This window comes from Nomascus leucogenys, chromosome 6 (genome assembly GCF_006542625.1).
Source record: "Nomascus leucogenys isolate Asia chromosome 6, Asia_NLE_v1, whole genome shotgun sequence".
Classification (NCBI taxonomy): domain Eukaryota; kingdom Metazoa; phylum Chordata; class Mammalia; order Primates; family Hylobatidae; genus Nomascus; species Nomascus leucogenys.
The window spans coordinates 117,798,305-117,817,845 of record NC_044386.1 but is presented as its reverse complement, the minus strand read 5'-3'; the positions used below and the strand labels follow the sequence as shown (position 1 = coordinate 117,817,845).

The following is a 19,541-nucleotide window of genomic DNA, read 5'->3' as shown; positions in this document are numbered from 1 at the left end:
AGCGAGACTCCATCTCAAAAAACAAGAATGAATGTGGAGCCTCCCTTGCCCCTATAGGCTGTGTGGGAATAAGAATTCCAGTTCTCCTGACCACAGGCCTCCCTGGCATCATCAGCTGCGGGGAAAAGGCACCCTCCTGAGGTTGGGCCTGCCCAGCTATGGCACCCAGGCACAGTGCCCCTCCATGTTTGCTATCCCTTGGAAAACACTTGTAGTGTACACAGACTGCCCACTGCCAAGGCTACATTTGCTATGGAAAAGCTCCTCAAACATCAGAACTCTGACCATGGCTTAGTGAGTGTACAGTGCCTCAGAGGGTCATCAACTGTCCCACAAGGTCTGGAGGGGTGCAGAACTGTGGGTCTGGACAGACCATCCTGGCCTAAGGCTCTCTAGCGGTTTTTCAGAGCTTCACTGGAAACAGTGAGTTTATGGGTACATGGCCGGGGATGGAGGGAAAAGCAAAAGCTCCTATTACATAAATCCAGTGTAACTTTAAACAAGTTGAAAGAGCAATGGTCAGGGATGGCTGGCGTGGATAGCACAGACTCGGGAAGGGCTGAACCAGATTGCTGAGCTCCATGTAATAGGGAAATTTGCCAAGGGAAGGCAGCTCAGAAGGCCCAGCTTTAAGAGTCTGCATCCCTTGCCTTGGCTGGCTTAGAAATAGGCAAATCCAGCCTTTATACAAAAAGCTGGCTCCACTTGAAAAACCATAATTTCTATGTGGGTACACAGCAGGATTTCTCTCCATAGCAAGTCCTGCCAATGCATTTATTTTCTAAATATTTGTATTGCAGTTATGGAGAAGGATGATGGTACCTTGCTCCAGTACAGTGGCCAAGGGATGGAACAAAGTCGTAGGGGAGTCGAGGGATGTTGATAAGGACATTAGAACCCATGGGACTTGGCAACCTGGAGGTGAGGAGTGAGGGAGACAGCAAGGATGACATCCATGCCCCCAGGGTTGGCACCTAGGAGATACTCAGGGAGAGCTTTCTGAAAGAGTCCACTCTGAGGAGTTGTGCGGGTGTCAGTGGCTGGACCTCACCCCCTTTCTCCTTCATCTCCCATTTCCCTGCAAAGCCCAGGATCCCCCTTCCCACCTTCCCTGTGTTTCTCTCATGGGAGGCTCCCTACCTACCCACCAGTGCCTCAGTCCTCTGGTCATAGGATCAGTGGCCCTCCAAGTAAGGGAGCTGCAGGGCTATGTAAGAGGGATAGACAGAGACAGAAAGAGGGAGAGACAGAGAGAGAGAGAGACACAGACCGAGAGAAAGAGGATGCAGGGGTGTGGTCTCTCAAACAAACACTCGGAATTCTTCTCCCTGTGAGCCCACCACCACCACCACCACCACCTCCCCCCATCCCCACCACCTCCCTCCATCCCCATCCTGCCCTGTTTGTTCTTCACCTGCCGACTCCCCAGTCCTCAGGTCTCACTCCCGTGTCACCTCCTCACATAGGCCTCTGCTGGCCCAGGAACCCTGGATCGACCACCACCAAGGCCCTCCGGTATTCATTCATAGCCCCGTCGTCTTTTTTCTTTTGTAGCTCTTATCACAAATTGTTATGTTTATTTATGTATTTTAAAAATATCTTTCTCCGCCACTCCATTGGAAGCCCCCTGAGAGCAAGGCTCACTTCTGCCCATTCTCCACTCCACCCCCGAAGTAGCCACAGGGTTGGCGTGTTGCTGGTGTTCAGCAGACACCTGCTTCAGGAAGTGGTGAATGTGGACGAAGACATGGGTCCAGCCAGGACAAGGCTGGTTTCTGGGTGGCTCAGGAAAACCACCCATTACCCCTGACTGTGTTTCTGTAGGGGAAGGCTGTCTGATGAATTAAATTTTGGGTTGTTCCTTCAATTCCCCCAAGTTAGTCATTTCTGCCTGCCTTGTAATGGTTGGTAAATGAAAGCATACTTGTATTTCTTGAAAGATTTATCACATTTCACACTTCCAAATAGTGAGGCTTCCGAAGTCATCTTTTCTCTTAGTATCAGCCTTGAGAATTGACGTGAAAACAGAAGCACAATTTTCAAGTTGCTGAGTAATTTCTCCCCCATGGACATAATCTGGCATTGGATAATGTGTGTAAAGAAGAATAGTGATTTCAGATCCTCAGCATTAGAGCAATTTTTTAAAATTTACCTTTCTTTAGCTTTTTCATTTCATGTAAGTACAAAATACAAGTAATAGCTTGACAAGCCTGGCTTGGAACCTTACCAGGAATGAATAGTATGCTTTTCTCGATTTTCTGTTATGGAGTCATATAGCCTTGTAACTTAAATGACCCTTTAGTTGCAGTCCTCGCTGCACTGTCTCCATTACTAAATAGGGTGTGTTCCATCGGTACCTTCATCATCTGAAATTCCTCAATAGAAGTTATGATGCAATTCTGGGACCTTAGGCAGGAGGTTAAGGGAGGAAGGGAGACACCGCCAATCTACTTCTGCAGGATGCTGCTGTGAAAGTGGCCCTGAGTAGCAACTGCACATTTTCACAGATCCCCTAAAACAGAGAATATTCTTCCTGAGTTTGGGTATTGAATTCCTGTGGGTGTTTAAATGAGAGTATACCGAGTCACCTAACCCTGATCCCACAGCTGCCACTGAGCCACCCTCTGTCCACACTGGGAAGGGTGTTAGCTCAAAGTCATCACAGCTAGGAAGATGGCTAACTGATGGCACCTATCCCAGCTTGCCTGGCTCCTGGGCTCCTTGGACTCCTAGCTTTCAAACCTCAAAGTCATGTCAAAAAGAATTCTGAAAGTTTGCATCGAAAATACTTAAGATTGTCTCTTAACCACCCCAGCTTTCCGAATGAGTCCTAAGAGTAAGCAGCAAATAGTGAATAGCAGTCTTTCTCCTGCTGAAGGCTGGACTGTAATTTCGAGGGTTTTTAACACCACACACCCAGTGGAACTTCCCTAGCAGAGGTTTTAGTAACTGATGAGCCACTGGAGCCCTAGGGTCCAACTGTGTCTAAAGGAGTCTAAAGGCTCCATGTAAGAATCTCCCCAGCTTACGTGTTTGTCCTATGTAATCATTCACTCACTTAGCAACTACTGCATCGGCTGGTGTGCCAGGGGTTGTGCAAGGCCCTGGAACACAGTGGTGAGCAAGACAAACATGGCCCCATTTAGGGACAGCCTGCAGGCTGTTATAAAAGCAGATATTCCCTTCTGTCTTCCTGCAAGGGAAAGAAGAGCTCCCCGTTTGGTATTTAAGGAGTAATAGAAACACAAGTGACTTCTCACAACCCTGCATATACAATCAAAGAGAATAAGAGCAATGTAATGAATGGTTCCTAAAATTCATCTGGACACTCAGGAGTTCAGTTTATTGTTCACTTTAAAGAAAAGTGAGAAACACCCCTTAGTGGCTGATTTCAAGGAGGAGCGTATCTGCCTCTCAGAAGAATCTGGGGAGCACAGAATACCCTTATTTATGGTGGAAAATGTTCTACTGTCAAGGTTTGGCGAATTCTTTACTTAGCTCAGGGACATGTTTACAATGCCTGGCTCCAGTAGGTTCAATTAACATTTATTGACTTCCTCTCTGTCAATGCCTGTGTTTTTAACAAAAGAATCAAAACACCTACTTCACACAAAAATGCTTAAGTAAATTTAGCTAAGAAGAGCAGAATGTTGAAAAATTCAATCTATGTTTCTTAGATAAATATATAGCTATATAAAACATTTTCTAGTAGAAGTCCATAATAGGTTATTTTGCTGTTTTAAAAAGCTATCTTTGGAAGAGTAGTCAGTTAATGGATGACCATTTTTCCAGCCTTGGTGCCTGCTCTTACACTGTAATCACACAAGGGATTAGTGAGGGGCTGAGGATCTGTTTCTATCTCCTAGTTGACACCCCTTTGCATCTCTTTTCACTTCAGCTGGAATTTTGGGCAAATCTCCTTAGTAAGGATAAGTAACCTTAGGGGGAAAAAATATACTGATAACAGGAAGAATTGAGTTTTGACAAAGGTCTAGGGGTAGGGTAAGGATGGGGCTCCCCTCTTCAGGGCTTGATGACTGAAAAGGATCTCTTGACCCAACCAGAATCTTCTCTCCTAACTCCACTCTTCTCTATGAACATAGTAGTGAAACTGCTCCCAGTGAAAATGATCAGCACACAGGTTTGTAACAAGTGGGGATGGTTGTAGACCCACTGAGAATTTGCGTAAGCACTGTCAGTTGCCTTCTCATTCTTCCCAGGAATTCGTGCATATTCAGCCAGTGGTGTATTTCTTTCCCTAGAGAATGAGGGGCCAAGGAGAAGCAGCTTCAGTCACCAAAGGGGTAGGATGGAAATTCCTCCCGAGTATTAGATTTTGAAGGCAATCTGTTAAGGCAGAGTGAACTGAGACCTCAGACTGTCTCAAGTAATTGTTACAGTGTCAGTAAAACTGTAATGCCACAGTGAATGAATTAACAAGCAGTGACAACATCACCTCTCAAAATGAGCTGCATCAGAGGCACTCATAAATATATAAACACAGGGAAGTTTGGGTGGCTTTAAAATTAGCCCTGACCTTTTACACTGAGTGAAGTTATTTCTGGGCAAAATAATGTCTATTCTGGTAAGAAGTGTTAACCCTGGAGAGAGGGCCCTCTCACTGATGGGCGGCGGTGGGGGGAAGTATCTTACCTCTCTTGCTCTGTGGCCCTTTCCGAGCACCACCTCCTCTGCCAGGCCCTGTGTGCTCAGGCTTCCAATAGCTGTAACCCATGCAGGGTGCTGGAAGGGTTTTCATCAGGCACCATGGGTGTCAAAAACATGTCCCCATCCCCTCCCCTCAAAGCAATGGAGCTTAGTCAAAGTTCCTAAATGTCTGGGGTCACAACAACCTAAAGCATTAAAGCAACGCTGGCTCAACCCCATGGAATGAGCAGCTCACCCCACTGCCTAGGCCAAGCCAAGGTCCCCGTGCAGATTTAGAAAGTCAAGGGCTTGTTGGACAGAGGGACAGGGATCCTTGCCTTTGTAGAATTTGAATTATGCATTAAATAAAAGAACAAGAAGAGTTTATTACTTCTTGATACTGTGTATTTCTTAGTCAAATGACTACGAAATAGTGAATATTTTCTGTTATTTAAAAAATCCTGTCATATTCTCATCTGATAGTTACTTTTTTCAAAGGACAACCACATTCTCAGATTTGAAAACCACATTCTCAATTCCTCAGACTGAAACATTCAGACAGTTTTTATAGTTTCCACAGCTTATAAAGACAAAGGCATTTGGCTGCTTGTATTTTAATTTTCTTGAAGACCTAAAAATGGTTGGCAGATCAGAATGAATAAACAGCCTTCAGTAGTAAGTCCCCAAACCCTCACACTTTTTTTTTTACTCAAGCTATTACCATGTAGCACAATCCATCCAATTTTTTAAAAATATATTATGAAATATTTCAGTTATGCAGAAAAGTATGGATAACATAACAAAGACCTTTGAACTCACTATTCAATATGAGAAATAAAAGATGACCCATGCAGTTGAAGTCCCCTCTATACCTACCCCATCCCCAGATAACTACTTTTTTTAATTTGATATCATTCCCATGCTCTTCTTATTTTACTATGGTTTTGTTTTGCATGTTTTAAAACTTCATATTAAATTATAATATATATTATATGCATTCATCTGTAGTTTTCTTTTTCCCCTTGACTTTGTAATCATGAGATTCATATATGTGGTTATATATACACATATATATATCAAACATTTATATATCACATACATATATAATATATACATATCACAGTTTACATATTCATTACTAAATATTGCTAAATTGTTTTACAAAGGGGCTATACCAGTTTGAATACCCACTATCAATATGTAAAAGAATTCTTGTTGCTTTGTATCTTTAACAAAGCTTGGTAGTTTTTGCAGTCTGATGGGTGAAATGGTACCTACCTCGTTGAAGTTTTAGTTTGTATTTCTGGTTGTTAATGAGATTAAGCATGTTTATTTCATCAGATTTCAACTCTCTGAATAATCTGTTTATATCTTTTGACTGTGATTCTATTGAGAGGTTTTGGTTTGGTTTGGTATTTCTCATTACTTTATAGGAATTCTTCATGTATTCTGAATGTTAAACCTTTCTCATTTCTGTGCACTGCAAGAATCTTTCCTCAGCATGGTTTGTCTTTCTACTTTGCTTATGGTGAATTTTGGTGCACAAATATTTTAGGTTTTCATATAGTTACATTTTATCAGTCTTTCACTTTTGCTTTGTCCAGATCTTGTCTAAGATATACTTCCCTACCTCAAGATCATAAAGATATTTTCCAGTCAGGCATGGCGGCTCACTAGTATAATCCCAGCACTTTGGGAAGCCAAGGCAGGTGGATCACGGGAGGTCAGGAGTTTGAGGCCAGCCTGGCCAACATGGTGAAACCTCATCTCTACTAAAAATGCAAAAATTAGCCAAGTATGGTGGCGGGTGCCTGTAATCTCAGCTACTCAGGAGGCTGAGGCAGGAAAATCACATGAACCCAGGAGGTGGAGGTTGCAGTGAGCCAAAATTGCCCTACTGCACTCCAGCCTGGGCGACAGAGTAAGACTCCATCAAAAAAAAAAAAAAGGTATTTTCCAATATTTTCATCTAAAAGCTCCAAGTTTTGCACTTCGCATTTAGTCCTTTAAATCTTTCTTGAGCTTAATTTTTGTGTTTGATTTGGGGTAGTGATCCATTTTCTTCCGTTTGGAAAACCAGCGGTCCCAGGACCATTTATTGACTAGCCCACCTCTTCCTCACCAATTCTGCAAGGCCAGTTCTGTCATCTGTCAAGGCTTGGGCTCTCTGCCCTGTTCCACTAGTCTTTTTGTCTACTCCGGGTGACAAACATGCTGTCTTAATTACTTTATTAAAAAAATAAAATAAAAGGGTCTTCGCATCCAGTAAAGCAAGTTCCTCCACCTCATTCTTTCTCAAAATTATTTTGGCCATTTTTGGCAAAACTTTCATCTTTCTCCTCTCCTTGCTTTGCCCTAGCCTACTACAAGCAATCAAATGGCAAGACTTAAAGCAAGCAGAAGGGAGAAATCAAGCCAAAGCCAGCCCTGGATAATCCATAAGCTGAATATTTGACTCCTAATAACTAAGACATTGCTGTGTAGTAAAGAATATAGAAAGCCTATATATTAATAAAAGTAGAGTATGTGTTTACAAAAAAACAAAACTATTTTTTTAAATCTTCTCCAGGCTATAGCAAGGGCCACATTTAAAAACAGAAACTGGAGCCCATCATCTGGTCAGTACCAAGGTTCTTGCCTTGATTTTTAAAAATACTACTTTTAAATCTATTTTTTTGCATACAGATAGTCACAGAGAGTTTTGTGAAATAGTGCTAAAACTGTTCATTTTTGCCTAGATCCCTCAGAACACCCAAATCAAAGGTCAGTCACTAGGAGAAACCCCAGGAACGTGCTAATTCCATCACAGCAGGGCCTAAGAATGAGGTCATCTTTCTCTCGTTCAAGGGAGACCTTATTTTCCTGCTCTCAGCGACATTTCCGTAGCCTCATGATAGTTGCTTGGTGTTCTACAGTGTCTCCAGATCCAGACCCTCTTATATGGACCGCAGGACAAAAGGACTCTGGCCACCCAGCAGGCCATGGGCATCCTGTCCACGTGAGTTGGCTTCCCTCACACTTTCTCTGAGTATCTCATTCCCTTTCCATTCAGAATCTCAAGAGGAAGCTGGTTCTAGAAGGTTCTGTGTAACCTTCTCTGGAATGTTTTACTGACTTCCCATAACTTGCATAAAGGACAAGTTCCTTTGAAACCCGAGTTGTAAAAGATCTTCCTTGCCCAGGTATTTAAAAATAATTCATCTTTAAGTCAGAAATACATGCTGGATGTTGTCTTCCTGCAGACCAGCCCCTGCAGGCTAAGGCACCCGCTGCAGGGGGAGGGCCCCAGGAATTCCTGTGGCCTCCTGCAGCTCTGCTTCCGGCTTCCCTCCGCCCTCGGATGCTTGTCAGGACTGGAGCTGGAAGGTTCACTGACTTGACCTTAAAGGCTGGCCCCCTACGTCCTTTCTCAGCCCCTGAGCAGAGGCCCAGCGCTCTGCTGTGGAGGGCCCATCTCACAAAGCCTGGTCCACAGGGAGCAGCCCCAGGGCTGCCTGAGTCTGTGCTCAGGGAAACAGGGCCACAGCCCGGAGCAGAGACAACCTGGCCAGCAGGGCGCCATCCCCTTTGAGGGCAGGGAAGGCGAGCCAGGGAGGCCTCCAGCGCAACCCTGACCATCCTCCTCACCCATGTCCTGCTCACCAAGCCAGCTAAGTTGAGTGCCTCAGCTCAGTGAGGATGGTCACAGGTGATTTTAAAAGATGGGAGGGGCCAGACCAGGTGACTCATGCCTATAATCCCAGCACCTTGGGAGGCCAAGGCGGTGGATCACTTGAGGCCAGGAGTTTGAGACCAGACTGGCCAACACAGCAAAACCCCGTCTCTACTAAAAATACAAAAATTAGCTAGGCGTGGTGGCATGTGCCTGTAATGCCAGCTACTCGGGAGACTGAGGCACGAGAATTGCTTGAACCTGGGAGGCGGAAGTTGCAGGGAGCTGAGATTGGGCCACTGCACTCCAGCCTGGGTGACAGAGTGAGACGCTGTATGAAAAAAAAATTTTTTTTTAAATAAAAGATGGGAGGAAAACATCTCATTTTATGCTCTGTGCTACAATTCTCCTCTCATTTATAGCCCCTCCCAAGGCTTCTCATGAATGGGTCTGGGCACCTGCTGGGCAGCAAAGGCTGGATGGGAACGGTGTGGGGGGCTGAGGGACACCACACTCACCCCACCCTCTGCTTGTCTGCAGGGCCCCCAAGGTTGCTTCGAAGCCAAGGCAGGCATCGAAAGCCAAAGTGGCCTTCTGCACCAGCATCCCTCAGGACACTCTGCTGGGGAAGGCCCAGCCTGGCACAACAGCAGACTGAGGCCCCCACCCTGAAAAAGCCTAGGACATTCCTGGGCACTGTCATTTAGGGTGCTGTACAAATCGTCTCCGCCTAGAAAATGGAATTCAACAGTCAGGATAGATTTCCAAGGCCAACTGTTGGCCCCAACATGCATCAGTGAGACCGTAAGCCTCCCGTGGGCCACATTTTGACAGTGGATGCCCTTCAGGGTGATATATGCTATAAAGCAGTTTTCTATCACCTAAGTGGTTTTTCTTACCAACAAGAATTTTTACCCATCAGCACTACTGTGGCTGAAAAACTTCTCTTCAAAAGTTCAGTGCGCCCTGTGCAGGAGTCAGCCCGGCATCTGCTTGTACACACAGCTCCTTGCATAGATCTGGAGTCAGATCTGGAACAGTGAAATTCAGGAAGAAAGTCCTTTCTTATAGGAGGCTAATAGGGATTGAGAATAACATGAGAAGAAAACGCTAATGAAGGGAAACCTGAACGCGCTATCAGCATGTGTTTTCAATGTGCAGCCTCTGCCTCCGAGTTCTTTGGAGCCTGAAAAGGGGTTTGGGAAAGAGCCCAGTAGGAGGGGCAGGAGGCCAACACCTGACTTGGCCTGGGGCCCGGGAGGCAGGTGTAAGGGAGTGAAAAGAAAGGCTAGCAGGAGGCTGCGAGGGGAGGACCGCAGACTCCCTGCTGCTTCGCATCCCTCCTGTGGCCTCCACTGCAGGCAGGACGAACCTGGACGCCACCTGGAGCTGCTTCGTGAGTTGGCACACTATCGTGTACACAGCAGTCTTCAGCCCCCCTGGAAGGAGGCCATAGTCGTGTGAGGATGGCAAAGTCGAACAGGAAGCTTTGAGCACCTTTCTCCACGACGTCAACGAGGAGATCCAGTGCCAGATCCAGGTGGATGGAACACCCAGGGGTAGGGGTGCAGATGTGGGCAGTGCCGTCCCTTCCCCTCCCTCCCCTGGTCCCACAGACTGTCGCCATGAGGCTGCAGGCTGGTGCTAAGATGACAGCAGACTGCAGCACAGGGCCCTCCCCTTCAGCCCCTAATGGGACATCCAAACCACCCTAGGGCCATTTGTGCAGGGCACCACCTCCACTATTGATGGGGAAAATAAACTCAATAGAGCCACCACGGTGGAGAGAAGCAGGGACCATTGTCTTCCTCAGGAGCCTGACAGCTGGCCCCACAGACCATGCTTGCTGATACACACTGGTCCCAGACCCAGGCCTGTCGGACATCAGTGTGCTAAAAAGGTGTAAGATGTGGTCACTACTCACCGTGTGTCCTATCTAGTTGACATGGGTGGAGTCGGCTAAGGGGTGAATGTTCATATGCTCCCAATGTTCATATGCTCCCAATTCACGTTGAAGCCCTAATCCCCAAAGGGATGGTATTAGGGGGTGGGCCTTGGAGAGGTGATTAGGTTATGAGGGTGAAGCCCTGATGAATGGGATTAGTGCTTTATAAGAAGAGACACCAGAGAGACAATCTCTCTCTCCACCATGTGAGGACACAGTGAGAAGGCAGCCATCTGCAGGCCAGGAAGAGAGCCCTCACCAGGAAGTGAATCTGTTGGCACCTTGAGACTTCCCAGCTTCCAGAACTGTAAGAAACAAATGTTTGTTGTTTAAGCCTTTCAGGCTATGGCTTTCTGTTACAGCAGCCTGAACTGAGAGTCCATGCTGAGTTTTTGAAATAAATGTGAATTCTGATGTTACTTCTTCCTTTCTGTATTTCTTGAAGAGTAGCTTGGAATCACAAAAACTAAAACACATTTTTAAAATTTAGCGCCCCCACCCCAGGAAACAATGAATTGAGGAATGTTCTCTCCAATGTCTCCCATCTGTTAGTTCTGTTGATTTCAACAAGAGAGGAAGACTGCAGCTACTTGTGTTCTTCTATTTTTGCTAAAGGGCTACAAGGTTACAAACAGGTAAAGATATCTAGCTATTCCTTTGTCTCAAACTACCTCAGTTTTTTCAAGCCCCTAAGAAATGGCCATGGCCATTTCTTGGTTAACCCTCCAATTTGCACTTATAAGGTAACCAACTGTCCTGGTATGCCCAGGACAGTCCTGGGTTTAGCACTCAAAGGACCACATCCCAAGAAACCTCTCCATCCCAAATGGGATGGCTCGTGGGTATCCTGCTGCCACTAATCCTTCAGGCTGTGATGGTGACATTTTTACCACAAATTGTCCAGTGTATATTTGATTACAAGCCAATTGGCTTATGCTCTGTCTGTCATGCCTTCTAGCTCTGTGCTCCCAATATTGAGTTCTGATTTGGGTGAGGAATTAGAGAACTGGAACTTTTCATATATAGTCTGCCGAGTAATTCTCTGCTACCCTAAAAACATGCATGTCAACACACAGATTCTTTATTTCGAATTCAAAGGAAACATCAGAATCTACTGAAAATATTCATTCTCTTTAGGAACAATGTGGGTTTTTCCTCAGATTTTTATTTTTGCACATTCTTGTGACATTTCCCATTGTAGGGAACAGGAGTTTAGCAAAATTAGCTTCTTAGATGATGTCATTCTAAATATACATCTTAAACAAACAATATCAAAACCACCAGTAGGAAACTGAGAAACACTCAGTGAGTAGTTTTGTCTAAATAACAGTAAATACAAAAAGACTGGTTGTGTTCCGGCCCCATCCAACCACGAAGTTGATTTCTCTTGTGTCCAGAGTGACTGGTTTTAAAGGACATGGAGCTTTGGGGTGACCTGTCACAATGTCAAGGGCACACTCCCGGGTGATTCACAGATTTAGCAACCAACAATAGCTCATGATTCCATACTTGTAAATACTTTTGGCAGAATACTTCCTGAAACTTGCAGATGACAATTAAGATCCAAGATATTTCCCAAAGTAAACAGAAGTGGGTCATAACATTAATTACCTGTTCACATCAGCTTCCATTTACAAGTCATGAGCCCAGACACTGACATCAAACTGAACCCACATAGACTCAGCCTCCTCACCACCAGTCTGTCTTGTCATCAGACAGGAGGCTGTCACCTTGACCAAATTCTCACCAGTCAATCATCCATCCAAAAACCATTACCTGTTACAGCTAAAACAAAATCAGCACATCTTTGTCTGTATTAGAAACGACAAAACCTTACAAAGCAGTCACCTCCATACCAGTCTGACAATCACTAGTTCATCTGGCAGATGGACAACAAAGGTTTAAACTTGCCATTCAAATCAACTTTCTTTCCATACTCTGATTCACGGTGTTTTTACAATCGTATCTTGAAAGCTGTGCTGCATTTCTCCTCCACTTACCAATGAAGAAAACGCGCTCTCCGGAAACTACCTGTGGTAGCTGCTCCCAGGACCTGGGGAGATGTGCGCCCTGGGGGTCTGAGGGCCTCCAGGTGAATCTGAGAGGGAAGACCCTCCAGTGCTGTCATTGTAGGCTGCCTGAGGGTGGTGCTACCTCAGACTGTTATTCCTCAGTGCACTACAGTCAGTGCTATGATACCGTGTTACAGGAAATACAGTTGAGACAGCATTATGTGAAAAAAGCTAGCCTGAACTAAAAAATGCTGTGCTGCTAGCGAAACCTTTTATATGTGATGCTACACTTTGCAGATGTAAACTTTAAAACAATACCAATGTGTAAAATAAAACGAATCCAATGAAGCATGCTCATCCCAGTATCGTATCTTAAACTCGGTGGTGCCTATCTACAGGTCCACACTCTGTGGCCCATGAGCATGGGGGCCTTCCTCACCCCCGAGGCCCGTCCTGGGTATCTCGGTGCTGGGCTGCAGGAAAGATACCCAGTTCCTTCCCCAAAACATCCTTGTATTTAATAAACTGTTTCCCTGGACAAAATGCCCCAACTGCAATGACTTCTGTTCAAAGTGCAAAAAAAGCTTCCGTGAGGTGGGTTCATGGTTGTTATTCATCTTTCACCCTTGAGCTCAGAAAGACCTGCATCCCACGAATGGAGGGTTGGGAAAAGCATCTTTAGGAGGCACGGTCCACTGTGTGTTTCCAATTTCCCTGTACACAGCCAGCTTGCCAGCCCAGCTGCAGTCTGAGCATCGGCATTCTCTTCATTGTCTTCAAGGTCTACCTCCCACCAGTGAAATTAAATGTTTGGGTGCTAAGGGATAAGGTACAGAGAAGCGCAAGTCTGCACAGTCTGATAGGAACTGGCCACTCCAGAACTTAGGCTATAACAAAAAAGAGTATTCAGACTGTGTGCTACTTAATGACCTAGTGCCAAAAAATGAAATGGTACCGTAAGCGATTCCCAATCATCATCCACCCTACCAGTGCCAGGGAACCTGTGCAAATAGAATGTGAAATAGCACAACAGACTACAGCTGTCCTCTCCATAAACACTATTATTTTTTAAAGTTCTGTACATAGAAAGCAATTCATTCAAGTCTTAAGATGAATTTAGCTCTATATGGCAAGTAATTTTTTCCTAAAGATGAAATCATTTAGCAGGAACTTTTTTTAACATAAACAGTCTGCCTATTTCCCATTTCTTTTTGAAAAGACTTTTTAGAAAGAGTCTAAATTGTATTTATTTTTCCCCTAAAATGTTAGTTTGTTATTTCATATTAGCACATGCAAGCAAAGTTTACTCTTAAATATATTACTTTAATCTGGTTAATGTTTTGACATCTATAATTAATTGTAGTTTCAAACAGATGCAAGCCATGTCTGTGACCAGGTGCAAAACATAGAAATCATCTCCAGAAGTGGAGAGAAGACTCCAGGAAAAAAAGTGTTTTGTAAAAGTCCCAACTCAAAAATAAAACTGCAGTGCCTTTTAAGGCATGAATTAACTGGAAATCTTTACGGATTAACTATAAAGTAAATTGACAATGCCTGGAGTACTCTTTAAGAAAGTAAAAAAGGGGAGATTTTCATAGACTCCCTCGGCCTCTTAAAGTAAGTTAAGGCCTTTGGATGTTGGCACGTCGCCAACAGGATGCCATTAAAACAAAATGTTTCTGCTTATTAAAACCAATGCCCATCATTCTCCTCCTCCTCATTGTCTAGATAGAGGAGGGCAACTTTCTTTTCATCTGAAATCACCGACCTTTGGTCTACCATTCTCTGGAGCTGCACCTTCTTATCAAACATGGCCTGCTCCTTGCCCTGGTCTCCGTGGGCCTGGTCTCCTTCCCCAGCAGAGGCCTTAAAGCTCACGCCAACTGCCTGGTCATTGCTACTGTCCGCGTCTCTCCAGGCACCACGGTCAGACACACCGCGAGCTCCCGCTTCCTGTGTCCGGCTGCGGATCGCCTCTACGTTACTCACATCCATCTGAAAGGTAAACGAAGTTTCTTTGGGCCCTGGTGCAATGTGCCTTAGCGTTCTGCTGCTGTCTGCTAACTTGCCTAGCTCAGGGGAGTCCACTGAACCAGCAAGCACAAATGTTCTGGACACGGGTCCACGGATGACAACGTGTTCAGAGGTTTCCGTTTCTGTAGGACCTAGTCGAATGTGCCTAAAGGATCTGCTAACGCCCGATGTCATTTCTGCCCCTGTTGTGTCCCCTGCACTGTCCTCCTGGGGAGATTCAGAAATGACACTTTGGAAGGTGCTCTTTTCAGTCATAATGGTTTGTCTACCTGAGGTATGACTGTGAGTGGCCCGGTGCACAACGCTCTCTGAGTCACCAGATTCCCCCGGTTGGGGAACCAGCCCATGGTAAACTATCTGCTGGGTGGTCTGATGCCTCTGAGGCCCGATGCTGATGTGCCTGATGGATGTGCTGCTCCCTGGCAACCCTTCCGTGTGTACAGAATCTCCTCTGACACCCAACTCCACCTTGTCTGAAAGTGGAGCTGTGAACTGGATTTGCCCACTGACCCCTTCTTTAGGGCCTAACTGGAGTTGCCTGACAGAAGTCCGGGTACCCACTGACTCTTCTGTTGCAAAATAATCACCAACCTTCCCTGCAGCAGAAATGGGGCCCTGAAAAATAATCTCCTTTTCAGCATGAAATTGTCTGGAGCCAAATGTGCTGTGCCTCCCCGATCCGTCCGAATCTGCAGAAGACTCTGCTGGGCCAGGTTCTGGCGAGCCCCCTGCCTCCGGACAGGCAGGGGCAGGGCCTAGGAAGATGACTTCTCTGGACAGTGGACTTTGACCAGGACCCGGCGTGACATGCCTCACAGACCGGCTGGCTCCAGTCGGGCTCACTGCCTGACTTAGGTCACCTCCCCCACTTACCTCCACCACTTCTGCAGTGGGTCCTTCATATGACATTCGCTCAGTCCTCCAGACTTCAGAGGGGCCAAGTTTTATGTGCCTTGCAGCCTGGCTCACATCCTCCAGCACCTGTGACTGGGCAAAGCCTGTGGGGCTGCTGACCTCCACAGTGGCCAACACTGGACCCTGGGGAGTGCGCTGTCCCGAGCTGCGAGAGGCCCCACCAGCAACCTCACTCTCGCCTGAAGGGATGTACAGCTCCCGGGTGGCCCAACGCCTGAAGCGAACACCAGCAGCCAGGGCCTCCGCTCCATCTTCCTCATCTGGTCTGCCAGGCGCTGGGCTTCGTTGCCTGCTCAGGCTCTCCCGAACCACCGACTCCACAGCTTTCTCCATCTCACTGGCCTCATCTTTGCTCAGCTCCTCCAGGTCTAACCGATCGGCATCCACAGTTTGTGAGACGTTGACTTCAGCAACCAGGGTCACAGAACCGCCACCAGCACCCTGGACCTTCTTGACGTCCACGGAAACGCTCCCCGGCCCGCCCTGCCCCTCTCTGGTGAGGGCGGACAGCTCTTCCCTCATGTGCTCAGGAAGGGTTTCCTCCAGCTGCCCGATGACCTCCACCAGCTGCTGCCGGGGCTCCTTGGAGGAGATGCCCTTCATGGAGGTGTGGAATTCATGGGGTATTTTAATTTCTTTTTCAATGACTGTGGGTTCGGCATGAAATTCACCGCTTCTAGCTTGTTCTTTCCAGTGAGTGGAACCCAGGTCCCCCTCCAGAGAGGGCGCTGGGACATCCAAGGGCTTCACAACCTTCTCGCCCACTGCACCGTCCTTCTGTGTCCTCCTTCGAGTCCCCTGCACGATTTCATCCTGCCAAGAGTACCTGATGGTGGATTCCTCCTCGATGTGGATCTGCCCATACACCGAGCCGTCATCTCGGTCGTGCCCCCCGGGGTATTCATCTGGAGTTGACACAAAATAACTCTGCTCACCCTCTGAATCACCTGCCTCTGTCACTTCTTCAACATGAGTCGTGTTCTCCTGGGGCTGCTTGGTCCTTTGATGCTGATTAACTGAGAATGTGACATCGCTTTCTCCATAACCTTCCTCTTCCTTAACCAACCCCCAGGAGCCTGGGGACACATCTTCGACCTCCTCAACTTTGAATGGGACAGAAAACTCCTCTGGCTTCTCTCCGCTGACATAGCTCACGGGCTCCTCGACAATCTCCACGTTGACAACCTTTGCTCTCCCCTCCCTCCCTTTCAGGCCGAGGTTGATGATGTCGCCTATCATCTGGTCGGCTGACTTGCCTTTCAGCCCCACGTCCTTAATATCCTTGCTTAAAAGGTAGTCCAGGCCAGCGTCATCGGAAACATCAACATCCTCAGTCAGTTTAGACTCCACAACTATTTCAGTCTTTGTTTTCCTTTCCCCGGGAAGCTCTTTCCTGTCCACGTAAGTGACTTTCGTGTCTGGAAAAGAATCAGCAGATGCTTCTGTCTCTGGAGACTGAGTGAACTGCTTCAGGATACTGGTAACGATGTTTTCTGCTACGGTTTCTGTCATGGAATCGCCTTGCAGAGAACCAGTGGCATCACTGGTGCCCAACCTGAACCGCAGCTCTCTTGCTTCTGCCTCTCTACCGGTCCCGCCACCAGCATCCTTCACAGGCGTCTGCAAACCTTTCGGGGACACCTCTGCTCTTCTGTCCTGGGATACTTCTAGACTAATCGGTACCTCTCTCTCTCGCACGCTCTTCTCCTTCAGTGAGTCCTTCTCCTTAGCCTTCTCCTTCATCTGCTGGCTTTCTCTCTGTCTCGCTTCTTTGTCTAACTTTGTCAGTTCTTCCCATCTTAGGTTTCTCTCCTCGGAAGCCTTCTCTTTAGAATCGAACATTTTCTCTTCTGGCTTTGTTCGGATGGTTTCTGGTCTGATTCTTTCTTGCTCCCTCGTGGCTTTCACTTCTGTTTTCTTTCCCAGAATGACGGTCCTCTCACGTGACCCTGTGCTTTCCGAAGCACCTGCTGCCACATTGTCTCGGCGATCCCAGTATGACTCGCGGGCAATTGTGGAATCTTCAGGTATGTAAACGGGGGCCTCCCTTGTATCTCCAGCTTTTGGTCTGTCAGGGAATGTTTTCACTTGCGCCTCAGTATTTCTTAAAAGGCCATAGGTTGGAGAGAAAGTTCTGACATTGGTTTGACTGTTGACGGTTTTTCCGTATGAGTTTTCCTGCTGGGTAGTGGCCGAGGAAGAATATCCCGAGCCCAGGAAGCCTCTTCTGGCATCACCTCCGATAGATGTGCCCGTCTGAGATCCACGGTGCCCTGACAGGTTAGAATACAGCGCCGAGCTGTGATTTAAACTTGCCAAAGGTGCTTTCTGCCTTGAAAATAGATTTCTTTCATTTTCCCTCTGTAATAGTGAGTCGGTATAGTGATAGGATTTGTGTCTGAATTCTGTAGAAATTGGAAAAAGGGTTCATTAAAATGACAGGCATCATTACCCTTTTCCATCTAAAAGCATTGTTGCAGGTCAAATCCCATTCCATCATAATAAATATATACTGTTACCACAGAAAGCTCATTATAAAAATAAGTTATATTTGGTGCCCAAATTATTTTTTGGCAGTTTACAAAATCCTGTTACAATAAAAGGTAGCACTACAAATACTTCAGCCTAACACGTTCTCCAGTTACTGATATTAAAATACTCACTCGTCTTAACATTAATCACAAAGCACAATGCATATCCCAGAAAGGTCAGAGGTGCTCGTTTTTGTGGCTGAAATTTCACAATCTTTTATTTTGAAATCATTAATTTCTGCTTTTTGAGGTAAGTTTAATTTACTTACTTTAGCAGAGAAGAGCTCTATAATTACAAAGTATGTCATTATTAAACAACAAATAGCATTATCCTCCACTATTTAATATACTCTTACTTTTCACTGATTTCCATATTGGGCCAACAAGTATTAAAGAATTTAACTTTTTTAAGCTTTCTTTTATTTTACATTTAACACTTATCTGAAAAGGAGCCAGTGCAGAAACACCCCAGTCTGTCTTAGTGTCATGATCCTAAAGTTGGGAGTCCTCAGGGCTTCCAGCTTTGCTCCAGGCTGTTTGCAGACAATGCTACCCTTTGGGGTGTCCAAACCCCAGCAGGGTAAACTGCTCTTTAGGAATGGCAGCTGGTGGTTAGAACGTAGCCAGGAGCACCGTCCACCCCGAGAGTGCCCCGGTGTCTACCCACACCCCGGCTGGCTTAGCGGGGACAAGGCTTTCTCTCTCTCTTATGGAGCCAAGGCCAGAGGCCTCCTTTGGACAGATCCCAAGGTACAGGAAAGAGACCAGGCCAGGACATTTTCTACAAGACTCCTCTTTTCAGGTCAACTGATCCTACTGATCCAACTGAGAAGTCCCAGAAGATGAACCCCCAAGCAACAGTGCAGGAACCACCTCATTTATCGTTAAGATTCAACAACAAATATGGAAGATTACAGATTGGGTTTAGATCTATCGGCTAGTGGGCAAGTGGCCAACATTATTTTATGCAATATTATAAAAGAAACACAAGCACACTAGTAAGTATTGATAAGTTCATTACCTAGGAACTTATCTGTACATTTACTCAACAGAACAGAACTATCTAGAAGCTCAAAGTCTAATAAAAAAATTCCCAACTAGTAATTTTTATTCTAAAGCTTTTGGCATAATATGTAATTGCCAGAACAAATTTAGTTTACAAACATTAAGTCTCTATTTCCTTCAGGAAGCTTGAAAAAGAATGAATGAATGAATGAATGAATGAATGAAGCAAGTTAATAGCAAAGGCCGTTAGCCCCTCCATGTGCTCTCCCTCGGCCCCAAAATTACTACTGGGAAAATTTGAGCAGGGCCCTGGCTTAGACTGTTGGTCTTCCTCGGAGCTCCTGGGCCCTTTTCTTCCTTCTCCCCTCTCTCTAGGCTACACGATGGATGTCCAAACTTAGGTATCCACAGCTTAAAAATGTAGGTAACTAAGTAAACCTTGAAATCTGGGGAGTTAATTCTTATTTTATAGATGTCATATGTTAACTGATGCCAGGCAGGCTGACCAATGCCTACCCTTCCATGAACGCCTTTGCTTTTTTCAAACTTACTCTCAAAATTAGAAAGAAAATTTGCTGCATGTTGTCTAAGACCAGATCCCTTCCAGTTATAGATGATTATAACTCAAATATTCTTCTCAACCCAGTGACATGTCAAATCCATGAGGTGCCTAAAAGAAACAATGAAGACTAAAACCATGCTGCCTAAGGTGTGAACTCAACATTCTATACGTAATTTAACTGACACTTGCTTATCCAGAGCTCTTTAAGATTCTATAGGGCTTTAAAAGGTTAAAAAAC

General features: G+C 45.8%; 2 protein-coding genes across 4 annotated transcripts in view; one reads left to right on the top strand and one right to left on the bottom strand.

The window, feature by feature from the left end:
- TTC23 (tetratricopeptide repeat domain 23) overlaps positions 1 to 10,663 on the top strand; it is a 111,162-nt gene extending 100,499 nt beyond the window's left edge. For both annotated transcript variants that reach the window (XM_030815074.1, XM_030815075.1), the window contains exons 10-11: positions 7,563 to 7,645; positions 8,840 to 10,663. In XM_030815074.1, the coding sequence (XP_030670934.1) occupies positions 7,563 to 7,645; positions 8,840 to 8,957 (201 nt within the window). In that variant the 3' untranslated portion in view covers positions 8,958 to 10,663. The remainder of the gene's footprint in view (positions 1 to 7,562; positions 7,646 to 8,839) is intronic.
- Positions 10,664 to 11,303: 640 nt separating this feature from the next.
- The window catches only part of SYNM (synemin), a 31,257-nt gene continuing 23,019 nt past the window's right edge, over positions 11,304 to 19,541 (bottom strand). Inside the window, exons 4-5 of one of the 2 annotated variants that reach the window (XM_030815069.1) lie at positions 15,164 to 17,610; positions 11,304 to 14,251 (exon numbers count right to left, since the gene is read on the bottom strand). In XM_030815069.1, coding sequence (XP_030670929.1) covers positions 13,943 to 14,251; positions 15,164 to 17,610 — 2,756 coding nt within the window. In that variant the 3' untranslated portion in view covers positions 11,304 to 13,942. Of the gene's footprint in view, positions 17,611 to 19,541 lie in introns of both variants that reach the window. The other variant, XM_030815068.1, reaches the window with a different exon arrangement.